This window comes from Hyla sarda, unplaced genomic scaffold (genome assembly GCF_029499605.1).
Source record: "Hyla sarda isolate aHylSar1 unplaced genomic scaffold, aHylSar1.hap1 scaffold_676, whole genome shotgun sequence".
NCBI lineage: Eukaryota > Metazoa > Chordata > Amphibia > Anura > Hylidae > Hyla > Hyla sarda.
The window spans coordinates 88,461-116,354 of record NW_026610693.1 but is presented as its reverse complement, the minus strand read 5'-3'; the positions used below and the strand labels follow the sequence as shown (position 1 = coordinate 116,354).

Here is a 27,894-nt window from a genome sequence, read left to right as displayed (position 1 = left end):
GAGAGGACACAGATACATAAGACAAATAATTATATGTAGGGAAAAATTGATGCGCATGATGCTGTGTGTACGTCAATACTGAAGCCTCCCGACTCCCGGGTGTAGCGAGGGACTGGCGCATGCACAGTGGCACTGCGGGGAGTGAGAGCAGTATGCAGAGCTCTCATGTCATCAGGACGGGAGAGCTGGGTAAAATCTTTATGCGCATGCGCTATGCAAACAGAGCGCTGCGCTCAGGGGATAGGTGACTCCACGTCACTGGGATGTGGAGATGAAGATAATGAGTATTCAAACAACGGGGGAGGGCATAGAAACTTTAGTGCAGTAGCAGACGGCCGGCGGGGGTCCCACCTTAAAAGCGCTAATCATACACTGAAGAAGGACGCAGGGTGTACCTGTACGTCCTGTTTCCACTCCCCTGCTATGACGCAGGGTCACGAGCTGACCCCACATCATAGCGGGGTGGTCTCGGTAGCTAACAACAGCTGGGACCCATGTCTAATGCCGTACATCACCAATTGCTTTGATACCCAGCATTAACCCATTAGATGCTGCGATTAAACTTGATTGCGGCATCTAAAATAAAAAAAAGCATCCCCTGTAGCTCAGCGGAGCCGATAGGGACCATCGCAGTGAAACCGTGGTGTCCCGATCAGCTGAGAGGACGGTCTCTTCTGCGTTGCTCCAGCCTGGCCCAGCAGGCTGGAGCAATCGAGCACAGATAACACTGATCAATGCTATGCTAAAGGCACAGAACAGTGTATGTAATCAGAAGATCACATGGTATAGTCTCCTATGGGGGCAAAAAATGGTGTAAAAAAAAAAATTAGCCCCTTCCCTAATAAAAGTTTGAATCACCCCCCCTTTCCCCAAATTCCATATAAAAAATATGTAAACATAATATAAATAAACATGTGGTATCGCAACGTGTGTAAATGTCTGAACTATTAAAACATTATGTTAATTAAACCACGCAGTCAATGGTGTATGTGTAAAAAAAATTCCTAAGTCCAAAATTTAGTATTTTTGGTCAATTTGTATACCCCCCTCCCTGCCCCCAAAAAGATATAAATACATTTTTTTAAAGTATTTTTTTTTTTAAATGATCAAGGGGGCGTGGCCTGGCTGCTGAATTGAATGGCCGCATAGCGTGAGAGCTCCGGACTCACCACCTGCTCTAGCGATCATACCTAGCACTCAGCCCTCTCAAACCACTCTCACTTGACCCTCTCAACTCACGGTCATGGCTGGACGGAGAAAGAGAGCAGTTAAACAAGGGACGCTTGCCAAATTTAACTTTACCCGCAAGCAGACGGCCTCCCAAGATGGCGCCGGTCCCCCTCTCAGCCCGGCACTGGCTGCCTCTCAGCAGGAGGACGGCGGTGCGCTTGCTCGGAACAGCAAACGGTCCACCGCTCCACCTCGGACCCTTCCCTGCACAGCACAGCTGCTCCTTACCGGGATGACAACGCTCCGCTCAGACCCTCATCGGCCTCAGTATGCAGCGAGGACGGCGCACAAGATGGCGGTGAATGGGTGCTTCCAGACGACACCTTCCCTGCATCGCCTGCGACTTCTCCCTTCACCAGCCCCACGAAGCAGCGACAATGCCACAACTGGAGGTAACTGACACACCTTTCCAGGGAGATATAGAGAACCTCGCGGCGTGCGGAGATAGCAGCATCCTTAACAAGCTACAAGTCTCTGATCAAGCACTGACGGGCACAGCGATGAAGTCAATGCTGTTAGCCCTGCAACAGACCTTCTTGAGAGACATAACTAGTGTCATTTCTCCTATCAAAGTGTCGGTGGGGGAACTTGGCTCATGTGTGGAACACATTGAGAATAAGCTGGAAGAATTCTCTGACCTTCATAACACGCATACAGACCTTGATGAGGAGGACGCTTCCCTGCGCGCAAAAATAGCAGATCTGGAAGATAGGAGTCGACGGAACAACTTGAAATTTTGGGGTATCCCCAAGCACCCTTCTGATATCCCTACCCATGTGCATTCACTGTTGCAGGCTGTTCTCCCCTCCGCTACCACTCAGGACCTTGAGATAGACCGTGCGCATAGGATTCCTCGCCCACAGCACTTGGATGACAAAGTGCCCAGAGACTTTTCGGCGAGGGTGCATTTTTACACTATAAAAGAAAAGATCCTGGAACACTCCCGAAAGAATAGGGGCTTGCCCGCTCCACTGCATCAAATCTCGGTATTTGCAGATTTATCTGCCGCTACCCTCCAAGCACGGAGACAACTGCAACCCATTATGCAAGCCCTCCATTCTGCCAACATAGCCTATCGATGGGGCTTTCCTGTCCGTATCCTGGTTCGCAGGGGAGACCAGCTACATGTCCTCCGCTCTCTCAAGGAGGGTGAAGACCTAGCAAAATGGAACTTGCAACTCGTTCCTCCATCTGGATGGCCACAGCGCCCCAGACCATTGCGGGTCAGGAAATACTGGGTTACGACATAAGATGGCTGATTCCAGAATCTCGCTGTGATTTCTGACCAGGTGAAGAGTCGGCCATTCCTTAGGCTTCAGGGTGGACTCTGCGGGCTCCGCTGTTGTGAGCCCTTTATTTTTCGTTATTTTCTTCTTAGTTGTTTCCTTTTTATTGTTATACTGTCATGTCATTACTGTACACATATCTAGAAGTGTAATTGCTATGGGGCGTGGCTTGGCGGTTGAGATGAGCGGTCGCATGGAGTAAGTGCTCCCGCTCAGGACCTGCAATTTCATTATCCTGGACTGAATCCTGGAGACTTTGACCCCACGAACCCGACTGAGGACCCGTAATATGCCTCCTCAACCGGATCAAGCTAAACAAAAAGACCGCACGGCGGTCGAGAAGCTCAGAGATTATGCCCGTGCTGAAAAACAAGATGGCGCTGGACAGGCCGGAGCGCGCTCTGCAGCAGTAGGGGTGAAGGGCCTGCCGCCTGATCTCCCAGACTCTCCTGAACCGACTCTGCGGGAGGTTAGTGACACCCTTCTCATGGCCATACAGAACTGTAGGACATCTCTTACCGGCAAATTGGAGGAGGTACGGGTGGACGTAGGCCTCCTGCGTCAGGACATGCAGACTCTCCGTGAGCGGGTCACGGAGACGGAGTGCCGTACCTCAACACTGGAGGATTCTGTGCAGCCCTTGCCCTCTTCCCTCCGGGAGGTGCAGGAGCAATTGGAGGGCGCCCGGCAGAAAAATGATGATTTAGAGAACCGGCTGCGCCGGAATAACATCAGGGTGATTGGCCTACCTGAGCGGGCGGAGGGCCAGAACCCCGGGGCCTTTGTTGAAACCTGGATTAAGGAACTCTTCCCGGACGCTCAGTTTTCAGCGGCCTATGCTGTGGAGAGGGCACATAGAGTTCCTGCTAGGCCGCCGGTTCCTGGGGCACCCCCGCGCCCGCTGTTGGCGCGCTTTCTCAACTGTAACGACAGGGACATGATTCTCCGTTCTGCTAGACGACTCCCTGAGATCAAGGTGCACAATGCTAAGGTATCCATTTTCCCTGATTTCTCATCTGACCTGCAGCGCAAGAGGGCCTCCTTCACATCGGTGAAGGCTCGGCTGAGGGAGCGTGGTGTGCCCTATTCTATGGCTTACCCTGCACGCCTCCGGGTGGTGGACGGAGATCGAGCCATCTTTTTCTCCTCCCCGGTCGAGGCGGACGACTGGCTGCGCGGACGGCGCTGATCCGGGACCTCCCGTTATGGACTTGTGACCTGCTATCTTGCACTCGGACTGGGATGGCTCTGAGGGCCCTTTTCTTCTATTTCTTCTCCCTCTTCATGAATGGCTGCAGCTCAGGACCTCTAGGCCACGGAACAGGTACTGTGCCCCTTTCCCATACCTGGATGCCCCCTTCCCAACTGGTCCCCTGGACTTCCACCTTTTCCCCCAGGCCCTGATGATATATTCCACCCCCCCCCCCTCCTGATCCATGGGACTGGTCTTTGTGGCAGACCTATGTCACTATCTGACCGCCTGATTGTACCGTGGACTATGCTCTGGGCACCATGTCGGACGCTCTGCCGCGCCTTTGCTAGGTTCCAGCTCCCTGACACTCTGGCATGCCCGCTCAGGGGCATGCAGTGAATTTTGTCCTGGACTACCTCTATAACCCATACTGTGGATAATATCAGGATGTCTGTACCGAAATGTTTTTGTCTTTTTATTTTTCTGTGTCTTATCTCCCTGGACTCTCCACCCTACGCAATATACACATTCCCTCTGATAGCTGCTGGTCGGGATGTACCCTGGCATATTTGCTCACACCTACACCGTCCCCCCCTCCTCCCTTTCCCTTCCCCCCCCTCCTCCCTTCCTTTCCTTCCCCCCCCCCCTCCTCCCTTCCTTTCCTTCCCCCCCCCCTCCTCCCTCCCTTTTCCCCCCCCCTCCTCCCTCCCTTTCCCCCCCCCCTCCTCCCTCCCTTTCCCCCCCCCCTCCTCCCTCCCTTCCCCCCCCCCCTCCTCCCTCCCTTTTCCCCACACCTCCCTTTCTTTTATTGGGCTCTCCTACCCCTTTCCCAATCCATGTCCGCCTTTCCCTTCCTTTCTCTTCCTTTCCTTCCCTCCCCCCCTCTCCCCCCGTACATGTGCAATTTAACTTGTATGTATTCTTGTGCCCTTCCCCGAGCGGGATTTGATGCTACCTTCTCTTCTATTCGTCTGCTTTCTCCCAATGGCCTCTGGTTCCTCTTCTCCTTTCCCCCCTTTTTTATGCCTTACCAGCTGCCCTTGCCCTCCCTCCCTTGGCCATTCTTCATTCTAAATCTCTCTCTCGTCTCTCTTGTCTTCATCTCTGATGCTTGGACTTGTTCCTTTCTCTAGGGGCTCCCTCCTGGTCTGCCCTCGACTTACATTCTCTTCTGTCCCTACCTCTGGGTTACTATCTATGCATATATTGTATAGGTCAATTTCTCTATTTTTATATATATGTAAGCAGGTTCTCCCCACTAGATGGAGCTGTTGCTCTTCTGATGCCTGGTTGGCTTCAAGTATACATTGTTCTAGGTTCTCTTTGGTTAACTGGTTATATAATTGTTAAGGGGATGTTGCTTTGTATATATACTCTACCTCAGATGCTATCTGGTGAATGTGTTCGGCCATTGATTACTTATCTGTCATGTGTCAGCAGACCCGTGCGTCCTTGTCTTGTCTTGTCTGGTGTGTGGCTGTTGTATGTATATGCCCGTGCAATGCTCTACTATGGCGAGTCTTAGAGTGATGTCATGGAACGTTAGGGGTGTGCGTACACCGCGCAAGCGCGCCCTGATATTTGCACATATTAGAAGACACCGCCCTCATATAGTTACTCTTCAGGAGACCCATTTAACGCCTGATAGAGCCCACCTTTTGTCTAGGCCTTGGGTCCAATGGTCTCATCATTCCTTCCATTCGTCCTATTCTAGGGGGGGTTTCAGTTCTGGTTAGTAGATTGGTGAGATGGGATCCGGTGACGGTCCGTAGGGATCCTCAGGGTCGTTACATCTTTGTACATGCATACTTGAACAATGTCCCGTATGTGTTTCTTTTCATCTATAATCCTCCCCCTGCCTCTATGGATATATTACATAAGGCTGTCACTTTTGCTGCTGCATATCCCTCAGCACGGGTCCTCTGTATGGGCGATTTTAATATGGTGTTAGACCCCACACTGGACCGTCACAGCGCTAGAGGTACTGTCCTGGCTACTGGCGGGGATTCCCTTTCCTCATTTCTGGGGGAGGTGGGGTGGGTGGACATATACCGTGAAAGGTTCCCACATACTAGACAGTACTCATGTCACACATTGGGACGTCATGCGCTGTCTAGAATCGACCTGGCGTGTGGTAACTCGCTACTTATGTCTCAGGTCGCCGCGATCTCCTACGAGCCGCGTGCTATATCTGACCATTCTCCCCTATTGCTTGATGTATCCATGGTCGGTTCTGGCACATCGCGTAGATGGAAGATCCACCCCTTTTGGTTGGATCAGATTGGCCCTAATGATAGAATCCCTGATCAACTTCAGGTATTTCTTGAGGCTAATACCCCCGAGGGGTCCCCGACACTGGTGTGGGAAACGTTGAAAGCCTATCTAAGGGGGTGCTTACGCTCTACTATTTCATTCATCAAGAGATCTACAGTTAGGAGGGAGGAGGAATTGGCTCAGAGTTGTGCACAATTGGAAGCTCGTTATGTGGCGGACCCGTCGGAGGCTAATGAGATCTTGTGGCTACGGGAGGGGCGACAATATATGTTGCACCTCTACGAAAAGGCCAATAGGAAATTATTCTTCACCAAACAGTTTTACTTTGAGCACGGGAACCAATCTAGTAAGTTACTGGCTCATATAGTCAGACAAAACTCCTCTGTTGCTCCTATTCTTAAACTCCGGGCCTCGGATGGGTCCGTCATGCTGGGTAATGATGAGCTGTTACAATGTTTCTCTACGTTTTATTCTACTTTATATACTTCGCAGGTGCAGTATGGTGTTGCTGAGTTGGATGCCTATCTGGACGGCATTGATTTTCCTAAATTATCGGCTGAAGATAGGGACTTTTTAGATGCTCCTCTCACTTTATTGGAGCTGCAAGAAGCTTTGGCAGACATGGCCAGGGGTAAGTCTCCGGGCCCTGACGGCCTCCCTTTGGAGGTTTACTTGAAGTACAGTGACGTACTCCTGCCTCCTCTGCTAGCTATGTATGACAGAGCCTTTACTGATGGGGTCCTGCCTGATTCATTATATGAGGCGACGATTGTTGTCCTCCTAAAGCCTGATAAAGACCCTATGGAGTGCGGTTCCTACAGGCCTATCTCCTTATTGAACCTTGATTATAAACTTCTAACTAAAGCCCTGGCCAATAGACTGAATCGGGTTGTATTATCGATTGTGCATCATGATCAATCCGGTTTTATGCCAGGCAAATCCACTTCGGATAATATCCGTCGTGTCCAAACTGCCGTCCAGGTGGGTGGTGTTATGGGAGGGGACTGGGCCGTGGCGTCACTTGATGCAGCTAAGGCCTTTGACTCGATTGAGTGGGGATACCTCTTAGAAGTGCTTTGTAGGTTTGGCTTTGGTCACAATTTTAGGTCCTGGGTCTCCCTCCTCTACAGGTGTCCGCGGGCCCAGGTCCTTGTGAATGGTGTGTGTTCTCCCCTATTTCACCTAGGTCGTGGTACGCGTCAGGGGTGCCCCCTGTCCCCGCTTCTGTTTGCGGTGGCGGTGGAGCCCCTTGCTTTGCGTATACGTCAGGATCCTGGTTTTCGGGGCATGTCTGTGGGAGGTAGGGAGGACCGCATAGGCCTTTATGCCGATGACATGGTTCTCTTTGTGTCTGACCCCACTACAATGATCCCCTATGCGATCGACCTGATGGATCGTTTTGGATTTTTTTCGGGACTGTTCATTAATTGGTCCAAATCGGCGGTCATGCCTCTACTGCCTAGAGCGTGGCCCCCGACGTTGGGTGGTCTCCCGGTTGTCACTACATTTAAATATTTGGGGGTGTATATCAATAGGGATCCCATGCTGGATCTTGAGGTCAATGTTCTCTCCCTCCTGCCCTACATTAAATCTAAGTTTAGGATATGGGCCCAGCTGCCACTGTCCGTCTCTGGACGTATTAATCTTATCAAACTTATTATTCTCCCCAAATGCTTGTATACCCTAGAACATGCTTCGGTTCCTGTCCCTAAATCCTTTTTTGATTCTGTACATTCCCTTCTGTCTCCGTTTATTTGGGGACCTAGCAGACCTAAGATTAGTCTCACCACTCTCCAGCGTCCCAAGCTGGAGGCGGGTATGTCCCTTCCTGATTTTTATTTGTACTACCTGGCGGGGCAGTTGAGATATATTAGACATTGGGTTCTGGGAGACTCCATGCCCGACTCTGAACAATGCCTGGATAGGTTCGTCCCCTCAGTGTCTCCCCGGATGCTCTTAGAAAGCCCTACTCTAGGGGGTCGTGCTTACCTACCTCTCCATAAACTGGCTGTAAAGGTGTGGCGGGCCGCTAAGTCAGTATATGGATATGCTGATATCCCGTCTGATACCCCTCTATGGCACAACCCCTTTCTCATCCATGTGGGTGAGACTCTAGACTCTGTTTTTTGGATGAATGCTGGTGTGCTCACTCTGGGCGATGTGTATAGGGATAATGTTTTGTGTTCCTTCGAGCAATTGCAATCAGAATATGATTTACCCCGACATTGCTTCTTTAAATACCTACAGCTCCGTCATGCATTGTCAACACAGTTCCCTGCTGGACGTGCACCCATATCGGCATTCCCTCTTATTGGTGTTTTAAAATCGCAGGGTCCTAGGGGACTGGTGTCCATCCTATATACGCACCTCATTCAGGCCAAGAACTCCCGTTCCCGGTTGCCGGCTGTCCGACACTGGGAATCTCATATTCCCAATTTGACTAAAGATGATTGGGAGGAGATGCTTTCCTCACATATGATGGTGTCTCCTTCTGCTAATAATAAACTGATTCAATTAAATATTATACATTATAGTTACATCAGCCCCGTTCGTTTGCATAGAATGGGTCGTTCTGACTCGGACGCCTGCCATAGATGTGGTGCGGCTAAAGCCGATTTCTGGCATCTTATCTGGGCTTGCCCTGATATAAGATCCTTCTGGCAGGATGTCCTTGGTCTTCTTGCCACAATTATCCAACCTTCCCCGGGGTGTGACCCTCTGATTTGTTTATTTGGAGTTCTGGATGAGGAAGTGTGGCCACATTATGTGCGCACTTTATTGCGAGAATCCTTATTTTTTGCTAGGAAGGCGATTGCCCTCAAATGGATGGACCCCGGCCCGCCTTCCCTGTCTCAGTGGAAAGCTTTGGTTAATGCTATGATACCCTTCTCCCATCTTGTTTACAAGAATAGAAAATGCCCTGGTAAATTTCTTTCTGTGTGGGGTCCCTGGTGCTCCTCACCATTGACCCAATGTTCATACTCTGCATCCCCTGAGGGGACTTAAGGTCATGACTGCCCTTCCCTTTCTAGATGTGGTTGTATATACCCCTTTGATTTCTGTATGTTAAGACGTTGTGCTGGATGTGTGTATTCCCTCCCCTCAATGGACGCATGGGTCTGCTTTAACGTTAGAAACATTATGCTTGGCATTCGTGACTAGATGTGGCGATATCTGCTGAATTCTACACTACGGCCTCTATTCAATATTATTTTGCCGATTTTATATTACATACCATCCCCCTTTTCTTTTCTTTTCCTTTTTTTTTTCGTCCACCTTGTTCACCCTCTTTTTGTGTTAAGGTTTCTCAATTGGTTGTTCTTGGTTTTCCTCAGATTGTGCCCTCACTGCACTGATTACTGCCGGATCTTTACATGATATTATGTCGTTTACATCCTGCTTACTTGTACATGTTCTCAGTGCCTTTTTTTTTACTTGTGTACTCCGCTTTATACCATTTTGCTCTGTGAGGCGATTTGTCTGATGTTTGTTTAATCTTCAATAAAACGTATTTAAAAAAAAAGAAGTGTAATTGCTTAACCTTTCTTGTCCTGAGGAGCGTGTGCTGGCTGGGGGGGCACGCTTCTCTCTCCTGATTACTTACCCATAGCTACGACTTCTTGCCTTAATTCATGCCCTAATGGTTAGAAAACTAACTAGTATAAACGCCAATGGTCTGAATGTACCTGGTAAGCGGTCTCAACTGTGGAAAGACGCCATAGAATCAACGAGTGATATTATATGCGTTCAAGAAACACACATACTTGCTAAGGATACCTTTAGGATCAAACATCCCCTTTTCCCTCACATTTTCCACTCCACCTACCGCAAAAAAACCAGGGGGGTACTGATTGCAGCTAGAAACACTGTCTCTTTCTCCTTAAATGAGGTGGCCACTGATAAACATGGTAGATTTGTAATTTTACATTGTGTGCTTAACGCTACCCCCATTACGCTAGTTTCCCATTACGCCCCAAACAAAGGTCATTTACGTTTTTTAAACAGGACGCTTAAACAGATAAATCAACCCTCTAGGGGTCCTGTGGTGATGTGCGGAGACTTTAACACCATCATGGATTGTACTCTCGACTCTACCACTACCTCCAGATTGCCTTCCTTCTCTTTATCCAAGTGGGCGGATCTATATGGAGACTGCAGCATCTGACAGAGAGGGACTATTCCTTTCATTCCGTAGTGCATAACTCTTACTCCAGACATGTTTATCCTCAGTAGTTCATTGTTACCACTGGTCCAGAATTCCTCCATAGAAGTTATCCATCGTCATATCTGATACTATTTCATCCAGATCGGCCAATCTATGGAGATCCAACCTTTTTTTTACTAGCTCACCCCGTATATTCCAAACAGCTTAAATCGGAAATCTTAGAATATTTTAATCTAAATGCTCCTTCTGTCAACAGCAAAATCTCCCTTTGGAATTGTCATTAGGCGTTGGTTAGAGGGTTGTGCATTAAATATGGATCCCTTATGAAAAAACTTAGGGAACAAAAGATCTCCGAAACATTAACTAACCTTAAAAACCTACTGTATATACTCGAGTATAAGCCGACCCGAATATAAGCCGAGGCCCCTAATTTTACCCCAAAAACCGAGGAAAAGTTATTGACTCGACTATAAGCCTATGGTGGGAAATACATTATCCCACCATGTAATCATCCAGACCCCCATCATCATCCCCCCCTTCATCATCACCGCCTGTCAATCCCTTCATCAGTGGTCTTCAACCTGCAAACCTCCAGAAGTTGCAAAACTACAACTCCCAGCATGCCCGGACAGCCATCGGCTGTCCGGGCATGCTGGGTGTTGTAGTTTTGAAACCTCTGGAGGTCCGCAGGTTGAAGACCACTGCGGCCTTCGTCATCATCCAGCCCTCCCATTTGTTTTGTACTCACCCCCCCTCGACGGGACGTTAGGGTGAGCTTATCTGGGCCAACTATGCTGCAGGGACCGTCCGGTGGGGATGGTTTGTCATTCCGGGCTGTCCATTTTCACCGGGGGGGGGCCTCCTCTCCGCGCTTCGGCCCCGGCGTAGTGACGTTGCCTTGACAACGACGCACAGGGACGTTCATGTGCAACGTCCCTGTGCGTCGTCGTCAAGGCAATGTCAATAGTCCGGGCAGGCCCGAAGCGCGGAGAAGAGGCCTCCCCGGTGAAAATGGACAGCCCGCAACGACTAACCATCCCCGCCGGACGGTCCCTGCAGCATAGATGGCCTGGACCAGCTCACCCTAACGTCCCGCCGAGGGGGGGACAGTTCAAAACAAATGGGGGGGGGGGCTGGATGATGACGAAGGCCGCAGTGGTCTTCAACCTGCGGACCTCCAGAGGTTTCAAAACTACAACACCCAGCATGCCGGGACAGCCGATGGCTGTCCGGGCATGCTGGTAGTTGTGGTTTTCCAACATATGGAGGTCCGCAGGTTGAAGACCACTGATGAAGGGATTGACAGGCGGAGAGTTCACTCAAGTATAAGCCGAGGGGGGCGTTTTCAGCACGAAAAATCGTGCCGAAAAACTCGGCTTATACTCGAGTATATACGGTAGAAGTTTTAAACTAACGGTCTCCCTCAGATACTCTAGCCTCACAAATATTCTCCCTGCGCCGTGATCTAAGATGCATGTTGTTATCCTCCTATGAAAAAAGGTCACAAAAAAATGCAGGCACATTACTATTCACAAGACAACAAGTCAGGCAAACTTCTGGCTCAGCGCCTAGAGAAAAGACATTTCAAATCCCGTATTCCTTATATTCTCCATCCCACCACTGGATCTAATAGATATAGCGAATGGCTTTTGAGCTTTTTACTCCCAATTGTATAATCTCAAAGATTCTATCCCAGACAACCCAAATCACACTTCTGTAGTCCAACAGTACCTAACGAATCTCCACTTGCCCAAGTTGACCGATGCCCAATTGTTGGAGCTAAACAGAGACTTCACTGTCCCAGAAATCCAAAAAATAATTTGTTCACTCCCAAGAGACAAGGCCCCTGGTCCAGATGGTTTCGCCAGTACTAACTACAAAACCTTTTCTGATTAATTATCCCCGTAGCTTCTTGGTTTTTGCTCGGAGGCTTCGGCCTCGGGTACTTTTCCGAGAGAGAACCTGCAGGCATCAATTACTACGCTTCCCAAGCCTGGCAAATCTACTGACCTCCCCCAGAATTACAGACCCATATCCCTGCTTAACCAAGACATAAAGATCTTTGCTAAGCTTTTGGCTTCTAGGCTCACTGGTGTTCTTCCATCTCTAGTCTCTATGGATCAGGCCGGCTTTGTACAGGGTAGGCAGACATCGGACAACACCAGAAGAATGCTTAATATCTTTCACCACATTGAAAATCGCTCTATACCCTCGGTTATACTGGCTTTGAATGCAGAGAAGGCTTGCTTTGCTGGTCGTTCGCCTTCTTGGTACTTAGGGAGATGGGGTTTGGGGGAGCGGTGCTCTCCGCTATATCCTCCCAGTACTCATGCCCTTCGGCCAGAGTGCTAGCTAACGGAGTGTTGTCCTCTGACTTTGATATTACTAATGGCTCTAGACAGGGGTGCCCATTGTCCCCGTTGATTTACATTTTATCTATCGAACCCTTTGCCCAGTCCATTCGCCGAAATTTGGGTATCCCAATAGGACCCTCCGAACACACCATTTCCTTGTATGCAGACGATATTGTTCTCTCCATGTCTCACCCATCACACTCCATCCCTGCAGTACTAGCCCAGAGACAGCACTTTGGATCCCTATCATATGATCACCAAAATGCAGCCAAAACACAAGCACTCTCTATGAAGATCCCTCCAGAAGAGCTACACACTTTGCACACACTGTATACATTCGATTGGCAGCAATCCTCCATTCATTATCTAGGGGTGCATCTTTCCTACCTTTTATCTACGATATAACAGACAAATTACATACCCCTTCTAGCCTCCTTGCCAAAGAGGCTGACACCCTATCTCAGTCCATGATTTCTTGGGTAGGTAGGGTGGCTGCTTTCAAAATGTTCTTATTACCTAAATTCCTGTATGCTTTCCGCACCTTACCTATACATCTTCCACAGTCTTTTTTTGCAGATGCCCAAAAAAATACTCACCACTTTCATATGGGCGGGTCTCAAAACCTAGATTATCACACTCTATTTTGTCTAAGACTAGGTGTGCAGGAGGCTCACCTGACATCCATGGGTACTATATAGCCTCTTTAGTGTCCTCTCTCAGACATTGGTGGAGAAGTGATGTTGCCTATCCCCGGGTCCAACTTGAGCAGTTTTCGACCACCCCGTTCACCCTTCATGACATGCTACTTCTTCCTCTGTAGAGTCTCCCGTCCCCTCATCTTCCTTGTCCAGCCCCATTGTCAAAGCCTCTTACATGGCCTGGAAACATTACATATCATCTACGATCTCCTCAACCACAACTACTCAGGATACCCTCCCCATTTCTATAATCGATGCCTCGATACTAGAGATGAGTGAACTTACAGTAAATTCGATTTGTCACGAACTTCTCGGCTCGGCAGTTGATGACTTTTCCTGCGTAAATTAGTTCAGCTTTCAGGTGCTCCGGTGGGCTGGAAAAGGTGGATACATTCCTAGGAAAGAGTCTCCTAGGACTGTATCCACCTTTTCCAGCCCACCGGAGCACCTGTAAGCTGAACTCATTTATGCAGGAAAAGTCATCAACTGCCGAGCCGAGAAGTTTGTGACAAATCGAATTTACTGTAAGTTGGCTCATCTCTACTCGATACCAAACCTAGATTTGAAGTTATGGAGGGAAGTTGGCATACAAACACTTGCAGACATTTACAAAAATGGCCTACTCATGACATTTGAAACTATTTGGATTAAATACCCCATTCCTACAAGAGATTTTTTTAAATATATCCAGCTTAGACACTTCATCAACTCCCTGCCCCCTATTGTGGCTACACTAGACACCTCTACCCAGTTAAAGGGGTACTCCGCCCCTGGCATCTTATCCCCTATCCAAAGGATAGGGGATAAGATGTCAGGTCGCCGGGGTCCCGCTGCTGGGGACCCCGGGGATCGCTGCTGCAGCACCCCGCCATCATTACTGCACAGAGCGAGTTCGCTCAGTGCGTAATGACGGGCGATACAGGGGCCGGAGCAGCGTGATGTCATGGCTCCGCCCCTCATGACATCACGGCCCGTCCCCTTAATGCAAGTCTATGGCAGGGGGTGTGACGACCGCCACGCCCCTTCCCATAGACTTGTATTGACGGGGGCGGGCCGTGACATCACGAGGGGCGTAGCCTTGACGTAACGATGCTCTGGCCCCTGTATCGCCCGTCATTACGTGCAGAGCGATCTCGCTCTGTGCAGTAATGATGGCGGGGTGCTGCAGCAGCGATCCCCGGGGTCCCCAGCAGCGGGACCCCGGCGACCTGACATCTTATCCCCTATCCTTTGGATAGGGGATAAGATGTCTAGGGGCGGAATACCCATTTAAGCTTTTCACAAAGGATCAAGGGGCTGAAATTAATTTACCATAACTTGACTAATTCTGACTCATTTACCAAACAATATCCAATCCGATTATGGGAGAGGGAGTTAGGCTATACTTTCACATCCAATGAGTGGTGCTCTGCATTTAAGAGAATCAATAGAGCGTTTCAATGCTCCACTCATATTGAAAGTGCCTTCAAGACCATCCTGAGATGGTACTATACACCTGACAAACTGGGAAAAAATATACCCTGATTGCCTCCAACACACAGGGGGACAATGTGGACACAGAGGTTCTTTATTACATATACTGTGGAACTGTCCGCTAATCCAACCGTTCTGGGTGGCCTGTAAGCGCATGATTGACTATTTTCCCATGTATCATCCGCTGGTCTCCCCAGTTAGTTTTATTGTTTCTAGACATGGACCATATACAGTGACCCCTCGACCTACGATTGCCTCGACATACGATCATTTCAGCATACGATCACTCTCAGAGGCCATCACATGTTGAAGGCAGCATCAACATACGATGCTTTTTTAAGTCGGGGCCATCGCATAAACGGCTATCCGGCAGTGCAGACTGCCTCAACTGCCACCGGATAGCCGTTTACGGTGCCCCGTGAGCTCCGGTGATGTCTCTTACCTGTCCTCGGGCTCCGGCGCGTCTTCTTCGGGATCCTATGCACCAGACAGTACACCGCCGCGCAGATCCCTGTCTGACCCGGAATTACATCATCTCACTCCGGTGGAGAAGAGAACCAGAAACAGACAAAAGGCTCTCATCCCATTCTCCAACTGAGGAGGCTCCCTCGCCAGTGGGCGGCTCTGAGCGGTTGCGGTGTGACTCTCCTGTGCCATTGCCACTCAGCCATCCAGAGAAGTCGCGTACTGCCTCTCCAACAACATCGCAGTCTCCTCGGCTTCAGAGACTGCAGAAAGGTACGGAGGCACCCTTTATACTGAGCTCTACAGCAGGGGATGCAGCTCTGGACTCTATAACAGTGACTGGGGAGGCTTTGACAGACGTCTCCATGAAAGCTATGCTTATGGTATTGCGACGCTCAGTAATGTTGGATATGAATGCTGTGGTTGCTCCTGTTAGAGCTTCTGTGGAGGACCTGGGGGAGAGAGTGGACCACCTAGAGACTAAGTTTGAGGAGTTCTCTTCCTCTCATAACATCCTCATAGACTCTCACACAGATCTAGATGAGGAAGTTGACATACCAGATTACGTCCGCTCACTGATTAAAGCGGCACTGCCATCATGCACTGACCAGGAGGCTGAAGTAGATAGAGCGCACAGGATACCTCGGCCGAGACATCTCCCAGATACCACCCCCAGAGACGTATTGGCCAGAGTGCATTTTTTCACAACTAAAGAAAAAGTAATGGAACTTTCACGTAGACGGAATGGTTTACCAGCTCTGTATCATCAGATAGCGTTCTACGCAGATTTATCAGCGGCAACCCTTCAAGCGCGCAGATTGCTTCGACCGGTGACCCAAGCTCTACGTACAGCTAACATTGCATACTGTTAGGGCTTTCCAGTCCGGCTGCTGATCAAGAGGGGGAACTCCATGCATATTATCCGTTCCCTGGAAGAGGGGCGTGCGCTTCTCCACGCCTTGAATCTAGATATGCTAACTCAAATAAAGGATCTGGAGGCAATTAATAAACTTACTCCTTCCACCACACTAGCGACTCAACTTGGGACCTTGAGACGTGACCTGCGATGCTTTATGTTGACAGCTTATGAAAAAGCTTATAGAAAAACTAGAGCGACCTATTACGCTCAGGACAATAGAGCTGGGAAGCTTCTGGCTCACCGTATCAGGGCTCAACACGCACGCTCTCGCATCCCTAAACTTATACACCCAGAAAACCAGACCCCCCTACATACACCCAAAGACATAGTGGAGGGGTTTCAGGCATTCTATACGCACCTTTACAATTTGCAGGACTCCATGCCCACATCCCCTGACACCTCCCTGGCCATCCAGACCTATCTGGCTAAACTTAATCTTCCCACTCTTTCAGCCACTCAATTGGAGAGTTTAAATAAGGAAATTCAGTCGGAGGACATTGAAAATATAATACGCTCCCTTCTGTCGGGTAAAGCCCCGGGGCCGGACGGATTTACCAGTTCATACTATAAAACTTTTTGTACCTTCCTCTCCACACCCCTACAAGATTTCTGTCGACAAGCTATGTTGACAGGACAGCTACCTAAAAGAAAACCTACAGGCTCTAATAACCACCATCCCCCAAAACTACAGGCCAATTTCGCTTTTAAATCAAGACATAAAAATTTATGCGAAGCTTTTAGCAAACAGATTATCGGCAATTCTCCCCTCCCTTATATCTCCCGACCAATCTGGTTTTGTAGCGGGTAGACAGACGTCGGACAACACTAGAAAACTGCTCCATCTCCTCCACCATATTGAGTCTTCCCACACCCCTGCCGTGATACTCGCATTAGATGCCGAAAAGGCTTTTGACAGGTTGCGTTGGTCCTTTGCTTTTGCAGTACTTAGAAGCATGTTTTTTTCGGGAGGCATGCTATCTGCGATTTCATCATTATACTCCCACCCGTCAGCTCGAGTACTAGCAAATGGAGCCTTATCCTCAGAGTTTTCTATCACCAATGGATCGCGGCAGGGGTGTCCACTCTCCCCTTTACTTTATATCCTATCCCTAGAACCACTAGTACAGACATTACAATCAGATCCCCGCATAACCGGTATCCCCTTGGCCTCTAATACCCATATTATATCCCTGTATGCGGACGACATATTGTTATCCCTAACGAATTCTACAACTTCCCGCCCAGCGGACTTAGAAAACATAGCTGAGTACGATTTTTTATCATACCATCATTTAAATAGCTCAAAAATGCAGATCCTTTCCCTTAACCTTTCTGTAGAAACTGGCTCCCTTCTATGATCCCGTTTCTCATTTGATTGGAAAGCACAGAGAATAGATTATTTAGGCCTACATGTCACCTATCCACATTCTACTTTATACAATGCAAACTATGTCCCTATGTTGGCGGAGCTGGAGAGGGATGCAAAGTCCTTTTCCAGGTTTGATATCTCATGGACAGGGAGAGTGGCAACCTTTAAAATGTTTATGCTCCCGAAACTCTTGTATCTTTTCAGGACCCTCCCCATATCGCTGCCCTCTACTTTCTTTCACAAAGCACATTCCCTGCTTTCTAAATTTATTTGGGCAGGGAAAAGGCCTAGGTTAGCATCCACGATAATGGTACGGTCGCCACAGGCAGGTGGAATGGGTGTCCCGAACATTAAGGGCTATTATGTGGCAACATTAGTTGCCATGTTAAAAAATTGGTGGTGTATGAAGTTGGATACCCCCCGGGCTGCTATAGAAAACAAACTAGCCTCCCCTTACAGTTTACACGATCTCCTTCTTTTCCCTGCGTGGTCACTCCCGACCCCACGGCTAACTAATCCAATATTAAAAGCGTCATACTCAGTTTGGGTGGACTATCAGAAAGCTCTGAATCAAGACGTGACCTTTGACATAGAGGACTTGCCTATTTCCCAAGCTCAAGCCTCTCTTTCCGACTTATCACTAGAACAGTGGATGGCTAAAGGCATCACACATGTTAAGCACCTCTTTGCTAGTGGAGGACTACAAACCTTTGAATCTCTACAGATCAAGTATCATCTGCCACATGTAGATTTTTATAAATACCTGAGGGTCAGACATTTCCTGCACTCTTTACGCCCATCGGAGGTGGGAGTGCAGAAGACTACCCTTACCCTCCTAGCTTCCCCCTTGAAAGGCCTTAAACCTTTTTACTCTTATTATTTGCAATCAAACATTTGTGTTAAAACTTACCCCCTGAGACTATGGGAAAAAGATCTTGCTACACGACTGGACGTTGAAGACTGGCGTCATGCATTTAAATATGTGCGTAGGGCTTTCCAGTGCTCCTCTCACATTGAATCCGCATATAAGACAATGTTAAGACGGTATTTTACACCAGACAAGATAGTTAGGGCATACCCCGGATCTTCGGATCTTTGGAGAGGGGACTTTATATCAAATTTTATGGCTTTGTCCAGCTATTCAATCATTTTGGGCCTATTGTGAAAGTCTAGTGAGGGAGATATGTGGATCCAGGCTCATTCTGACCCCTAGCTTAGCATTACTCTTTATAGGGCTACGCACAGTCTCCCCTGCAAACCGTGAGGTTTTGTGTATCATATGTGTAATTGCAAATAACCTGATAACGAGTAGATAGAAGACTGATAATATTCTTCAGAGGAACTCCGTGAAAAGATTAATACCACTTATTCTTCTGAAAAGATTCTAGCATTGGGTTCAGGGAGGACGACTAGATTTCAAAACAGATGGAGGTCTTGGGTGGTCTCACCTCACTGTAAAAATATTTGACCCGAGCAATGTTCAGATGGCTTGTTTTTACTCCGCCCCCCCTTCCCCCCCTGGCAATTTCAAGGTACCTTACATGTGATCTGTCTCACTCAGATACTCCCAGAGAAAGTGCGAGTGGAAGGAGACCTTGCCCCCTGGTCATCACTCACCAAAGAGAGATGCTAAATGAGTATTTCTGGAGGTTTTAGGCACAATGGAATAGTATTGATTTGTGTAGTTCATAGTAGTGTCTTTCATGACGGTTTGCCCCGGTAAGCAGACCGCTAAGTTTTTTCTTTTCAGACTTAGATATGTTATGTTTATAAAATCTTTGTAACTGTTTGTTTATATGAAAAATTTCGACAGCTACGTCTGTCCCTATTGCCTTACATTGTAATTACTTTTTGAACTTGCTGATAAAAAACTATTGAAAGTAAAATCTTGGAAAATAAAGATTAAAAAACAAGAAAAGTTTTCTGAATTCCCTCTGTAATCCATTATTACCTACCTGGGGTAACACCTCCTGGAATTATTACCTACCTGGGGTAACACCTCCTGGAATTATTACCTACCTGGGGTAACACCTCCTGGAATTATTACATACCTGGGGTAACACCTCCTGGAATTTCCTCCTTCACTTCCCTCATACACGGGTGATGGCCCCTCATCCTCTCTTCTTCATCCTCCACCTTAATATTAGTCAGATCTCCCCCCTGATGTGACATATAGAACAATTCACTACAATTCAGCAGACAGGAGGAGCAACAGAGACCCCCAAAATCTATCCCCACATCTATGACTGCAGGACCCCCCTATAGAGATATAGGATCAGACTCATCTACCTGATGCTTCTCTGGGACATTTCCCTCTGGACAGTCCTGGGAATACAGATGGCGGGGACACCTCTCGGGGGGATTTCTATCAATGACTCCATCTGTAGGGAACACACAGTGATGAATAGATTATTCCATGTGATGATCAGATGATGGGTGTAGTAGTATCTAGGAGACCCTCCACCAATAAAAGTCTCCCCCTCCTTACACTGCTGATCGGCCCCGAAATCCGTCTCCTCTTCTGGTTCATCTTTAACCTCAACCTTAATATCCATCAGATCTTCACCCTAAAGAGAGAATAAAAAAACACAAAATAAAAGGGGCTCCCGAATTCCATTATAACCTGGGGGGGCACACGGCCCCATGGTCCCCAGTATACATGTCCCCCCCCTCCCCCTTATTTCCTTCTTCCTCCTTTATCTCCACAGGTTGTTTTGCTCAGTTATTCTGCCCGGTAACAGCTGTTCTGCTGAGAGATGGATTCCTGCTTCTGATTGGAGGATCACATTCTGCCCGGTAACCATGATCTTCTGCCCAGCGATGCTCCAGCCCAACAACAGCATTCTGATTGGCTGGAGGCCCATTGGCGGGAAAAGTATTTCCCTTCTATACTGGGCTGTGGTGTCTCCAGCTCAGTCACCTGTGGGAAGATTAGAAGAAGCCCCGCCCTCCCCCTTTTATTTCACTTTCCTTTCCATCACAATGTTTTATAGAAGAGGTAAGTGACCCGAGAAGTCATGGGGGACATGTCTATTATTATATCTTATTGGGGTTCTGCAGGGCTGGATTTTTACCACCCTAGGTGAAAAATATTTTGACTCCCATTGACCCAGCCTAATCGCTTGGCCCTTTGACACGCCACACCTTACTACTGGGGTGACACACTGTAACAAACCTCCTCCTCATGTAATCTCCTTACTACTGGGGTGATACACTGTAACAAACCTCCTCCTCATGTAATCTCCTTACTACTGGGGTGACACACTGTAACAAACCTCCTCCTCATGTAATCTCCTTACTACTGGGGTGACACACTGTAACAAACCTCCTCCTCATGTAATCTCCTTACTACTGTGGTGATACACTGTAACAAACCTCCTCCTCATGTAATCTCCTTACTACTGGGGTGACACACTGTAACAAACCTCCTCCTCATGTAATCTCCTTACTACTGGGGTGACACACTGTAACAAACCTCCTCCTCATGTAATCTCCTTACTACTGGGGTGACACACTGTAACAAACCTCCTCCTCATGTAATCTCCTTACTACTGGGGTGATACACTGTAACAAACCTCCTCCTCATGTAATCTCCTTACTACTGGGGTGACACACTGTAACAAACCTCCTCCTCATGTAATCTCCTTACTACTGGGGTGACACACTGTAACAAACCTCCTCCTCATGTAATCTCCTTACTACTGTGGTGATACACTGTAACAAACCTCCTCCTCATGTAATCTCCTTACTACTGGGGTGACACACTGTAACAAACCTCCTCCTCATGTAATCTCCTTACTACTGGGGTGACACACTGTAACAAACCTCCTCCTCATGTAATCTCCTTACTACTGGGGTGACACACTGTAACAAACCTCCTCCTCATGTAATCTCCTTACTATTGGGGTGACACAATGTAACAAACCTCCTCCTCATGTAATCTCCTTACTACTGAGGTGACACACTGTAACAAACCTGCTCATATAATCTCCTTACTACTGGGGTGACACACTGCAACAATCCTCCTCCTCATGTAATCTCCTTACTACTGGGGTGACACACTGTAACAAACCTCCTCCTCATGTAATCTCCTTACTAGTGGGGTGACACACTGTAACAAACCTCCTCCTCATGTAATCTCCTTACTACTGCGGTGACACACTGTAATAAACCTCCTCCTCATGTAATCTCCTTACTACTGGGGTGACACACTGTAACAAACCTCCTCCTCATGTAATCTCCTTACTACTGGGGTGACACACTGTAACAAACCTCCTCCTGGTTCAGGGCGGGAGCTGGGGCAGATGTATGGCGGCGCATGCAAAGTCAGGATGCTCGATGCTGTAAGGGTGCTGAGGCAGAAGAATGCACATTATTATAAAACTGGGGGAAAGGGGGGGGGGGTGTTTGCTGGGCGGGTGCTTCAGATTCTGGCTACTTACTTTCTATAGGCGGATGCCTATTTTGCCTATAGGCAGAACCGGCCCTGTGATTCTGGTATTTTATTACTACGACTTTCGATTGAGGATTTGGTATTTTGATCATAATTATTTATTTATTCTTGCATGAGCAGAGCTTGGGCGCCGGGGAGGAGATCGTGGGGGTCCTTATCGAGATCAAATGGAGTTCCCCTTTAATTTAGGTGGGACCTATGGTGCCACGAAGCATGGGATCAATCACTTTATGGTCAAAACTTGGAAACTTTAACACCATCTACCTGATGCTTATCTGGGACATTTCCCTCTGGACAGTCCTGGGAATACAGAGGGCGGGGACACCTCTCGGGTGGATTTCTATCAATGACTTCATCTGTAGGGAACACACAGGGAATGCATACATCAATGCTGGATAGATTTCCATGTTACTATGTAGTGAGAGTGATATCTATATATATGTCTCTTCTTACCTTGTGATGTGAGGGGCCGGTGATCCTCCGTCATAACTATGTCCTGGTACAGATCCTTGTGTCCTTCTACATACTCCCACTCCTCCATGGAGAAATAGACCGCCACATCCTGACACCTTATAGGAACCTGACACACAATGATACCGTCATCACCAGACCCCTCCATTACTGTATAATGTCCCAGCAGTGTCACCTCTCTAATCATCACCAGACCCCTCCATTACTGTATAATGTCCCAGCAGTGTCACCTCTCTAATCATCATCAGACCCCTCCATTACTGTATAATGTCCCAGCAGTGTCACCTCTCTAATCATCACCAGACCCCTCCATTACTGTATAATGTCCCAGCAGTGTCACCTCTCTAATCACCACCATACCCCTCCATTACTGTATAATGTCCCAGCAGTGTCACCTCTCTAATCATCACCAGACCCCTCCATTACTGTATAATGTCCCAGCAGTGTCACCTCTCTAATCATCACCAGACCCCTCCATTACTGTATAATGTCCCAGCAGTGTCACTTCTCTAATCATCACCAGACCCCTCCATTACTGTATAATGTCCCAGCAGTGTCACCTCTCCAGTCATCACCAGACCCCTCCATTACTGTATAATGTCCCAGCAGGATCACCTCTCCAGTCATCAGCAGACACCTCCATTACTGTATAATGTCCCAGCAGGGTCACCTCTCCAGTCATCACCAGACCCCTCCATTACTGTATAATGTCCCAGCAGGGTCACCTCTCCAGTCATCACCAGACCCCTCCATTACTGTATAATGTCCCAGCAGGGTCACCTCTCCAGTCATCACCAGACCCCTCCATTACTGTATAATGTCCCAGCAAGGTCACTTCTCCAGTCATCACCAGACCCCTCCATTACTGTATAATGTCCCAGCAGTGTCACCTCTCTAATCACCAGACCCCTCCATTACTGTATAATGTCCCAGCAGTGTCACCTCTTTAATCATCACCAGACCCCTCCATTACTGTATAATGTCCCAGCAGTGTCACCTCTCCAGTCATCACCAGACCCCTCCATTACTGTACAGTATAATGTCCCAGCAGGGTCACCTCTCCAGTCATCACCAGACCCCTCCATTACTGTATAATGTTCCAGCAGTGTCACCTCTATAATCATCACCAGACCCCTCCATTACTGTATAATGTCCCAGCAGTGTCACCTCTCCAGTCATCACCAGACCCCTCCATTACTGTATAATGTCCCAGCAGGATCACCTCTCCAGTCATCACCAGACCCCTCCATTACTGTATAATGTCCCAGCAGGGTCACCTCTCCAGTCATCACCAGACCCCTCCATTACTGTATAATGTCCTAGCAGTGTCACCTCTCCAGTCATCACCAGACCCCTCCATTACTGTATAATGTCCCAGCAGGGTCACCTCTCCAGTCATCACCAGACCCCTCCATTACTGTATAATGTCCCAGCAAGGTCACTTCTCCAGTCATCACCAGACCCCTCCATTACTGTATAATGTCCCAGCAGTGTCACCTCTCTAATCACCAGACCCCTCCATTACTGTATAATGTCCCAGCAGTGTCACCTCTCCAATCATCACCAGACCCCTCCATTACTGTATAATGTCCAAGCAGTGTCACCTCTCCAATCATCACCAGACCCCTCCATTACTGTATAATGTCCCAGCAGTGTCACCTCTCTAATCACCAGACCCCTCCATTACTGTATAATGTCCCAGCAGTGTCACCTCTCCAATCATCACCAGACCCCTCCATTACTGTATAATGTCCCAGCAGTGTCACCTCTTCATACATCACCAGACCCCTCCATTACTGTATAATGTCCCAGCAGTGTCACCTCTCCAGTCATCACCAGACCCCTCCATTACTGTATAATGTCCCAGCAGGGTCACCTCTCTAATCAACACCAGACTCCTCCATTACTGTATAATGTCCCAGCAGTGTCACCTCTCCAGTCATCACCAGACCCCTCCATTACTATACAGTATAATGTCCCAGCAGTGTCACCTCTCCAGTCATCACCAGACCCCTCCATTACTGTATAATGTCCCAGCAGTGTCACCTCTCTAATCATCACCAGACCCCTCCATTACTGTATAATGTCCCAGCAGTGTCACCTCTCTAATCATCACCAGACCCCTCCATTACTGTATAATGTCCCAGCAGGGTCACCTCTCCAGTCATCACCAGACCCCTCCATTACTGTATAATGTCCCAGCAGTGTCACCTCTCCAGTCATCACCAGACCCCTCCATTACTGTATAATGTCCCAGCAGTGTCACCTCTCCAGTCATCACCAGACCCCTCCATTACTGTATAATGTCCCAGCAGTGTCACCTCTCCAGTCATCACCAGTCCCCTCCATTACTGTATAATGTCCCAGCAGGGTCACCTCTCCAGTCATCATCAGACCCCTCCATTACTGTATAATGTCCCAGCAGTGTCACCTCTCCAGTCAGCAGCTCAGTGATCCTGTGGGTGAGTTCTAGGATCTTCTTCTCATGTATCAGTGAGAGAGGTGGAGGCTCCATGATGGGGCCCCAGACCCTGCTCCGTCCTCCTGACTCATGGAGATGGCTGCTGGGGGCCACACACTCCCCCCATGTCTTCTTCACTATGGTGTAATCCTGTGTATGGAGAGAGATAATGAGGGGACTGACCCCAGTATTCCTCCCTCACTACAAAGAGGAGATTGTGCCCCCTGTATAGAGCTCTAGTGAGCACATCTGGAATACTGGGGTCAGTTCTGGAGACCTCACCTACAAAGAGACATCCAGAACATAGAGCGGGGCCAAAGATGGGGGCCAACAATGGTGGAAATGTAGATGGGGACAACAATGGTGGAAATGTAGATGGGGGCAAACAATGGTGGAAATGTAGATGGGGATAACAATGGTGGAAATGTAGATGGGGGGACAACAATGGTGGAAATGTAGATGGGGGGACAACAATGGTGGAAATGTAGATGGGGGGACAACAATGGTGGAAATGTAGATGGGGACAACAATGGTGGAAATGTAGATGGGGACAACAATGGTGGAAATGTAGATGGGGACAACAATGGTGGAAATGTAGATGGGACAACAATGGTGGAAATGTAGATGGGGACAACAATGGTGGAAATGTAGATGGGGACAACAATGGTGGAAATGTAGATGGGGGCAAACAATGGTGGAAATGTAGATGGGGATAACAATGGTGGAAATGTAGATGGGGGGACAACAATGGTGGAAATGTAGATGGGGGGACAACAATGGTGGAAATGTAGAAGGGGGGCCAACAATGGTGGAAATGTAGATGGGGGGACAACAATGGTGGAAATGTAGATGGGGACAACAATGGTGGAAATGTAGATGGGGACAACAATGGTGGAAATGTAGATGGGACAACAATGGTGGAAATGTAGATGGGGACAACAATGGTGGAAATGTAGATGGGGGGACAACAATGGTGGAAATGTAGATGGGGGGACAACAATGGTGGAAATGTAGATGGGGGGACAACAATGGTGGAAATGTAGATGGGGACAACAATGGTGGAAATGTAGATGGGGACAACAATGGTGGAAATGTAGATGGGGACAACAATGGTGGAAATGTAGATGGGACAACAATGGTGGAAATGTAGATGGGGACAACAATGGTGGAAATGTAGATGGGGACAACAATGGTGGAAATGTAGATGGGGGCAAACAATGGTGGAAATGTAGATGGGGATAACAATGGTGGAAATGTAGATGGGGGGACAACAATGGTGGAAATGTAGATGGGGGGACAACAATGGTGGAAATGTAGATGGGGGGACAACAATGGTGGAAATGTAGATGGGGGGACAACAATGGTGGAAATGTAGATGGGGACAACAATGGTGGAAATGTAGATGGGGACAACAATGGTGGAAATGTAGATGGGACAACAATGGTGGAAATGTAGATGGGGACAACAATGGTGGAAATGTAGATGGGGACAACAATGGTGGAAATGTAAATGGGGACAACAATGGTGGAAATGTAGATGGGGACAACAATGGTGGAAATGTAGATGAGACAACAATGGTGGAAATGTAGATGGGGACAACAATGGTGGAAATGTAGATGGGGACAACAATGGTGGAAATGTAGATGGAGACAACAATGGTGGAAATGTAGATGGGGACAACAATGGTGGAAATGTAGATGGGGACAACAATGGTGGAAATGTAGATGGAGACAACAATGGTGGAAATGTAGATGGGGACAACAATGGTGGAAATGTAAATGAGTCACCTCACCTCTCCGGTCAGCAGGTGGATGATCTCCAAGGTGAAGTGTAATATTCTCTTAGTCATCTCATTCCTCTCCTTGTCCATCCTTGGGGGTCATTCAGGAGAAGAGGAGACAACCGGATCAGCTGGAGGGGGAAGGGGAGACAACCGGATCAGCTGGAGGGGGAAGGGGAGACAACCGGATCAGCTGGAGGGGGAAGGGGAGACAACCGGATCAGCTGGAGGGGGAAGGGGAGACAACCGGATCAGCTGGAGGGGGAAGGGGAGACAACCGGATCAGCTGGAGGGGGAAGGGGAGACAACCGGATCAGCTGGAGGGGGAAGGGGAGACAACCGGATCAGCTGGAGGGGGAAGGGGAGACAACCGGATCAGCTGGAGGGGGAAGGGGAGACGACCGGATCAGCTGGAGGGGGAAGGGGAGACGACCGGATCAGCTGGAGGAGAAGGGGAGACAACCGGATCAGCTGGAGGGGAAGAGGAGACAACCGGATCAGCTGGAGGGGAAGAGGAGACAACCGGATCAGCTGGAGGGGAAGAGGAGACAACCGGATCAGCTGGAGGAGAAGAGGAGACAACTGGATCAGCTGGAGGGGAAGAGGAGACAACTGGATCAGCTGGAGGGGAAGAGGAGACAACCGGATCAGCTGGAGGGGAAGAGGAGACAACCGGATCAGCTGGAGGGGGAAGAGGAGACAACCGGATCAGCTGGAGGGGGAAGAGGAGACAACTGGATCAGCTGGAGGGGAAGAGGAGACAACCGGATCAGCTGGAGGGGAAGAGGAGACAACCGGATCAGCTGGAGGGGAAGAGGAGACAACTGGATCAGCTGGAGGGGAAGAGGAGACAACTGGATCAGCTGGAGGGGAAGAGGAGACAACCGGATCAGCTGGAGGGGAAGAGGAGACAACTGGATCAGCTGGAGGGGTTGGTCCTGTAGAAGGAGATGATGATCGCACCTATAAAGCTGAAACCTCACATATTATTACCTTCCGACTTCTCTTCACACAGCTGAGCCCCGCCCACTCCTGTCACATGACCATTCTTACAGGTCCTTCACCAAAATCTCTTCTCTCCTGCTGAACTCCACCCCCACACGTAATGGTCACATGATTGTGACATCATCACAGGTCCTACACCTCCCCCATCTAGCAGATACAGATAAGGTCCTGGTCGGGCAGTAAGGAGATTATATGAGGAGGAGTTTTGTTACAGTGTGTCACCCCAGTAGTAAGGAGATAACATGAGGAGGAGGTTTGTTACAGTGTGTCACCCCAGTAGTAAGGAGATTACATGAGGA

At 48.6% G+C, this 27,894-nt stretch overlaps 1 protein-coding gene across 1 annotated transcript in view; it reads right to left on the bottom strand.

Annotated features, from left to right (window-relative positions):
• The window catches only part of LOC130343257 (zinc finger protein ZFP2-like), a 68,609-nt gene extending 40,946 nt beyond the window's left edge, over positions 1 to 27,663 (bottom strand). Inside the window, exons 1-6 of the mRNA XM_056554337.1 lie at positions 27,584 to 27,663; positions 26,603 to 26,721; positions 24,781 to 24,960; positions 22,332 to 22,458; positions 22,143 to 22,234; positions 19,914 to 19,992 (exon numbers count right to left, since the gene is read on the bottom strand). Of these exons, the coding sequence (XP_056410312.1) occupies positions 19,914 to 19,992; positions 22,143 to 22,234; positions 22,332 to 22,458; positions 24,781 to 24,960; positions 26,603 to 26,680 (556 nt within the window). The 5' untranslated portion in view covers positions 26,681 to 26,721; positions 27,584 to 27,663. The remainder of the gene's footprint in view (positions 1 to 19,913; positions 19,993 to 22,142; positions 22,235 to 22,331; positions 22,459 to 24,780; positions 24,961 to 26,602; positions 26,722 to 27,583) is intronic.
• Positions 27,664 to 27,894: the final 231 nt, after the last annotated feature.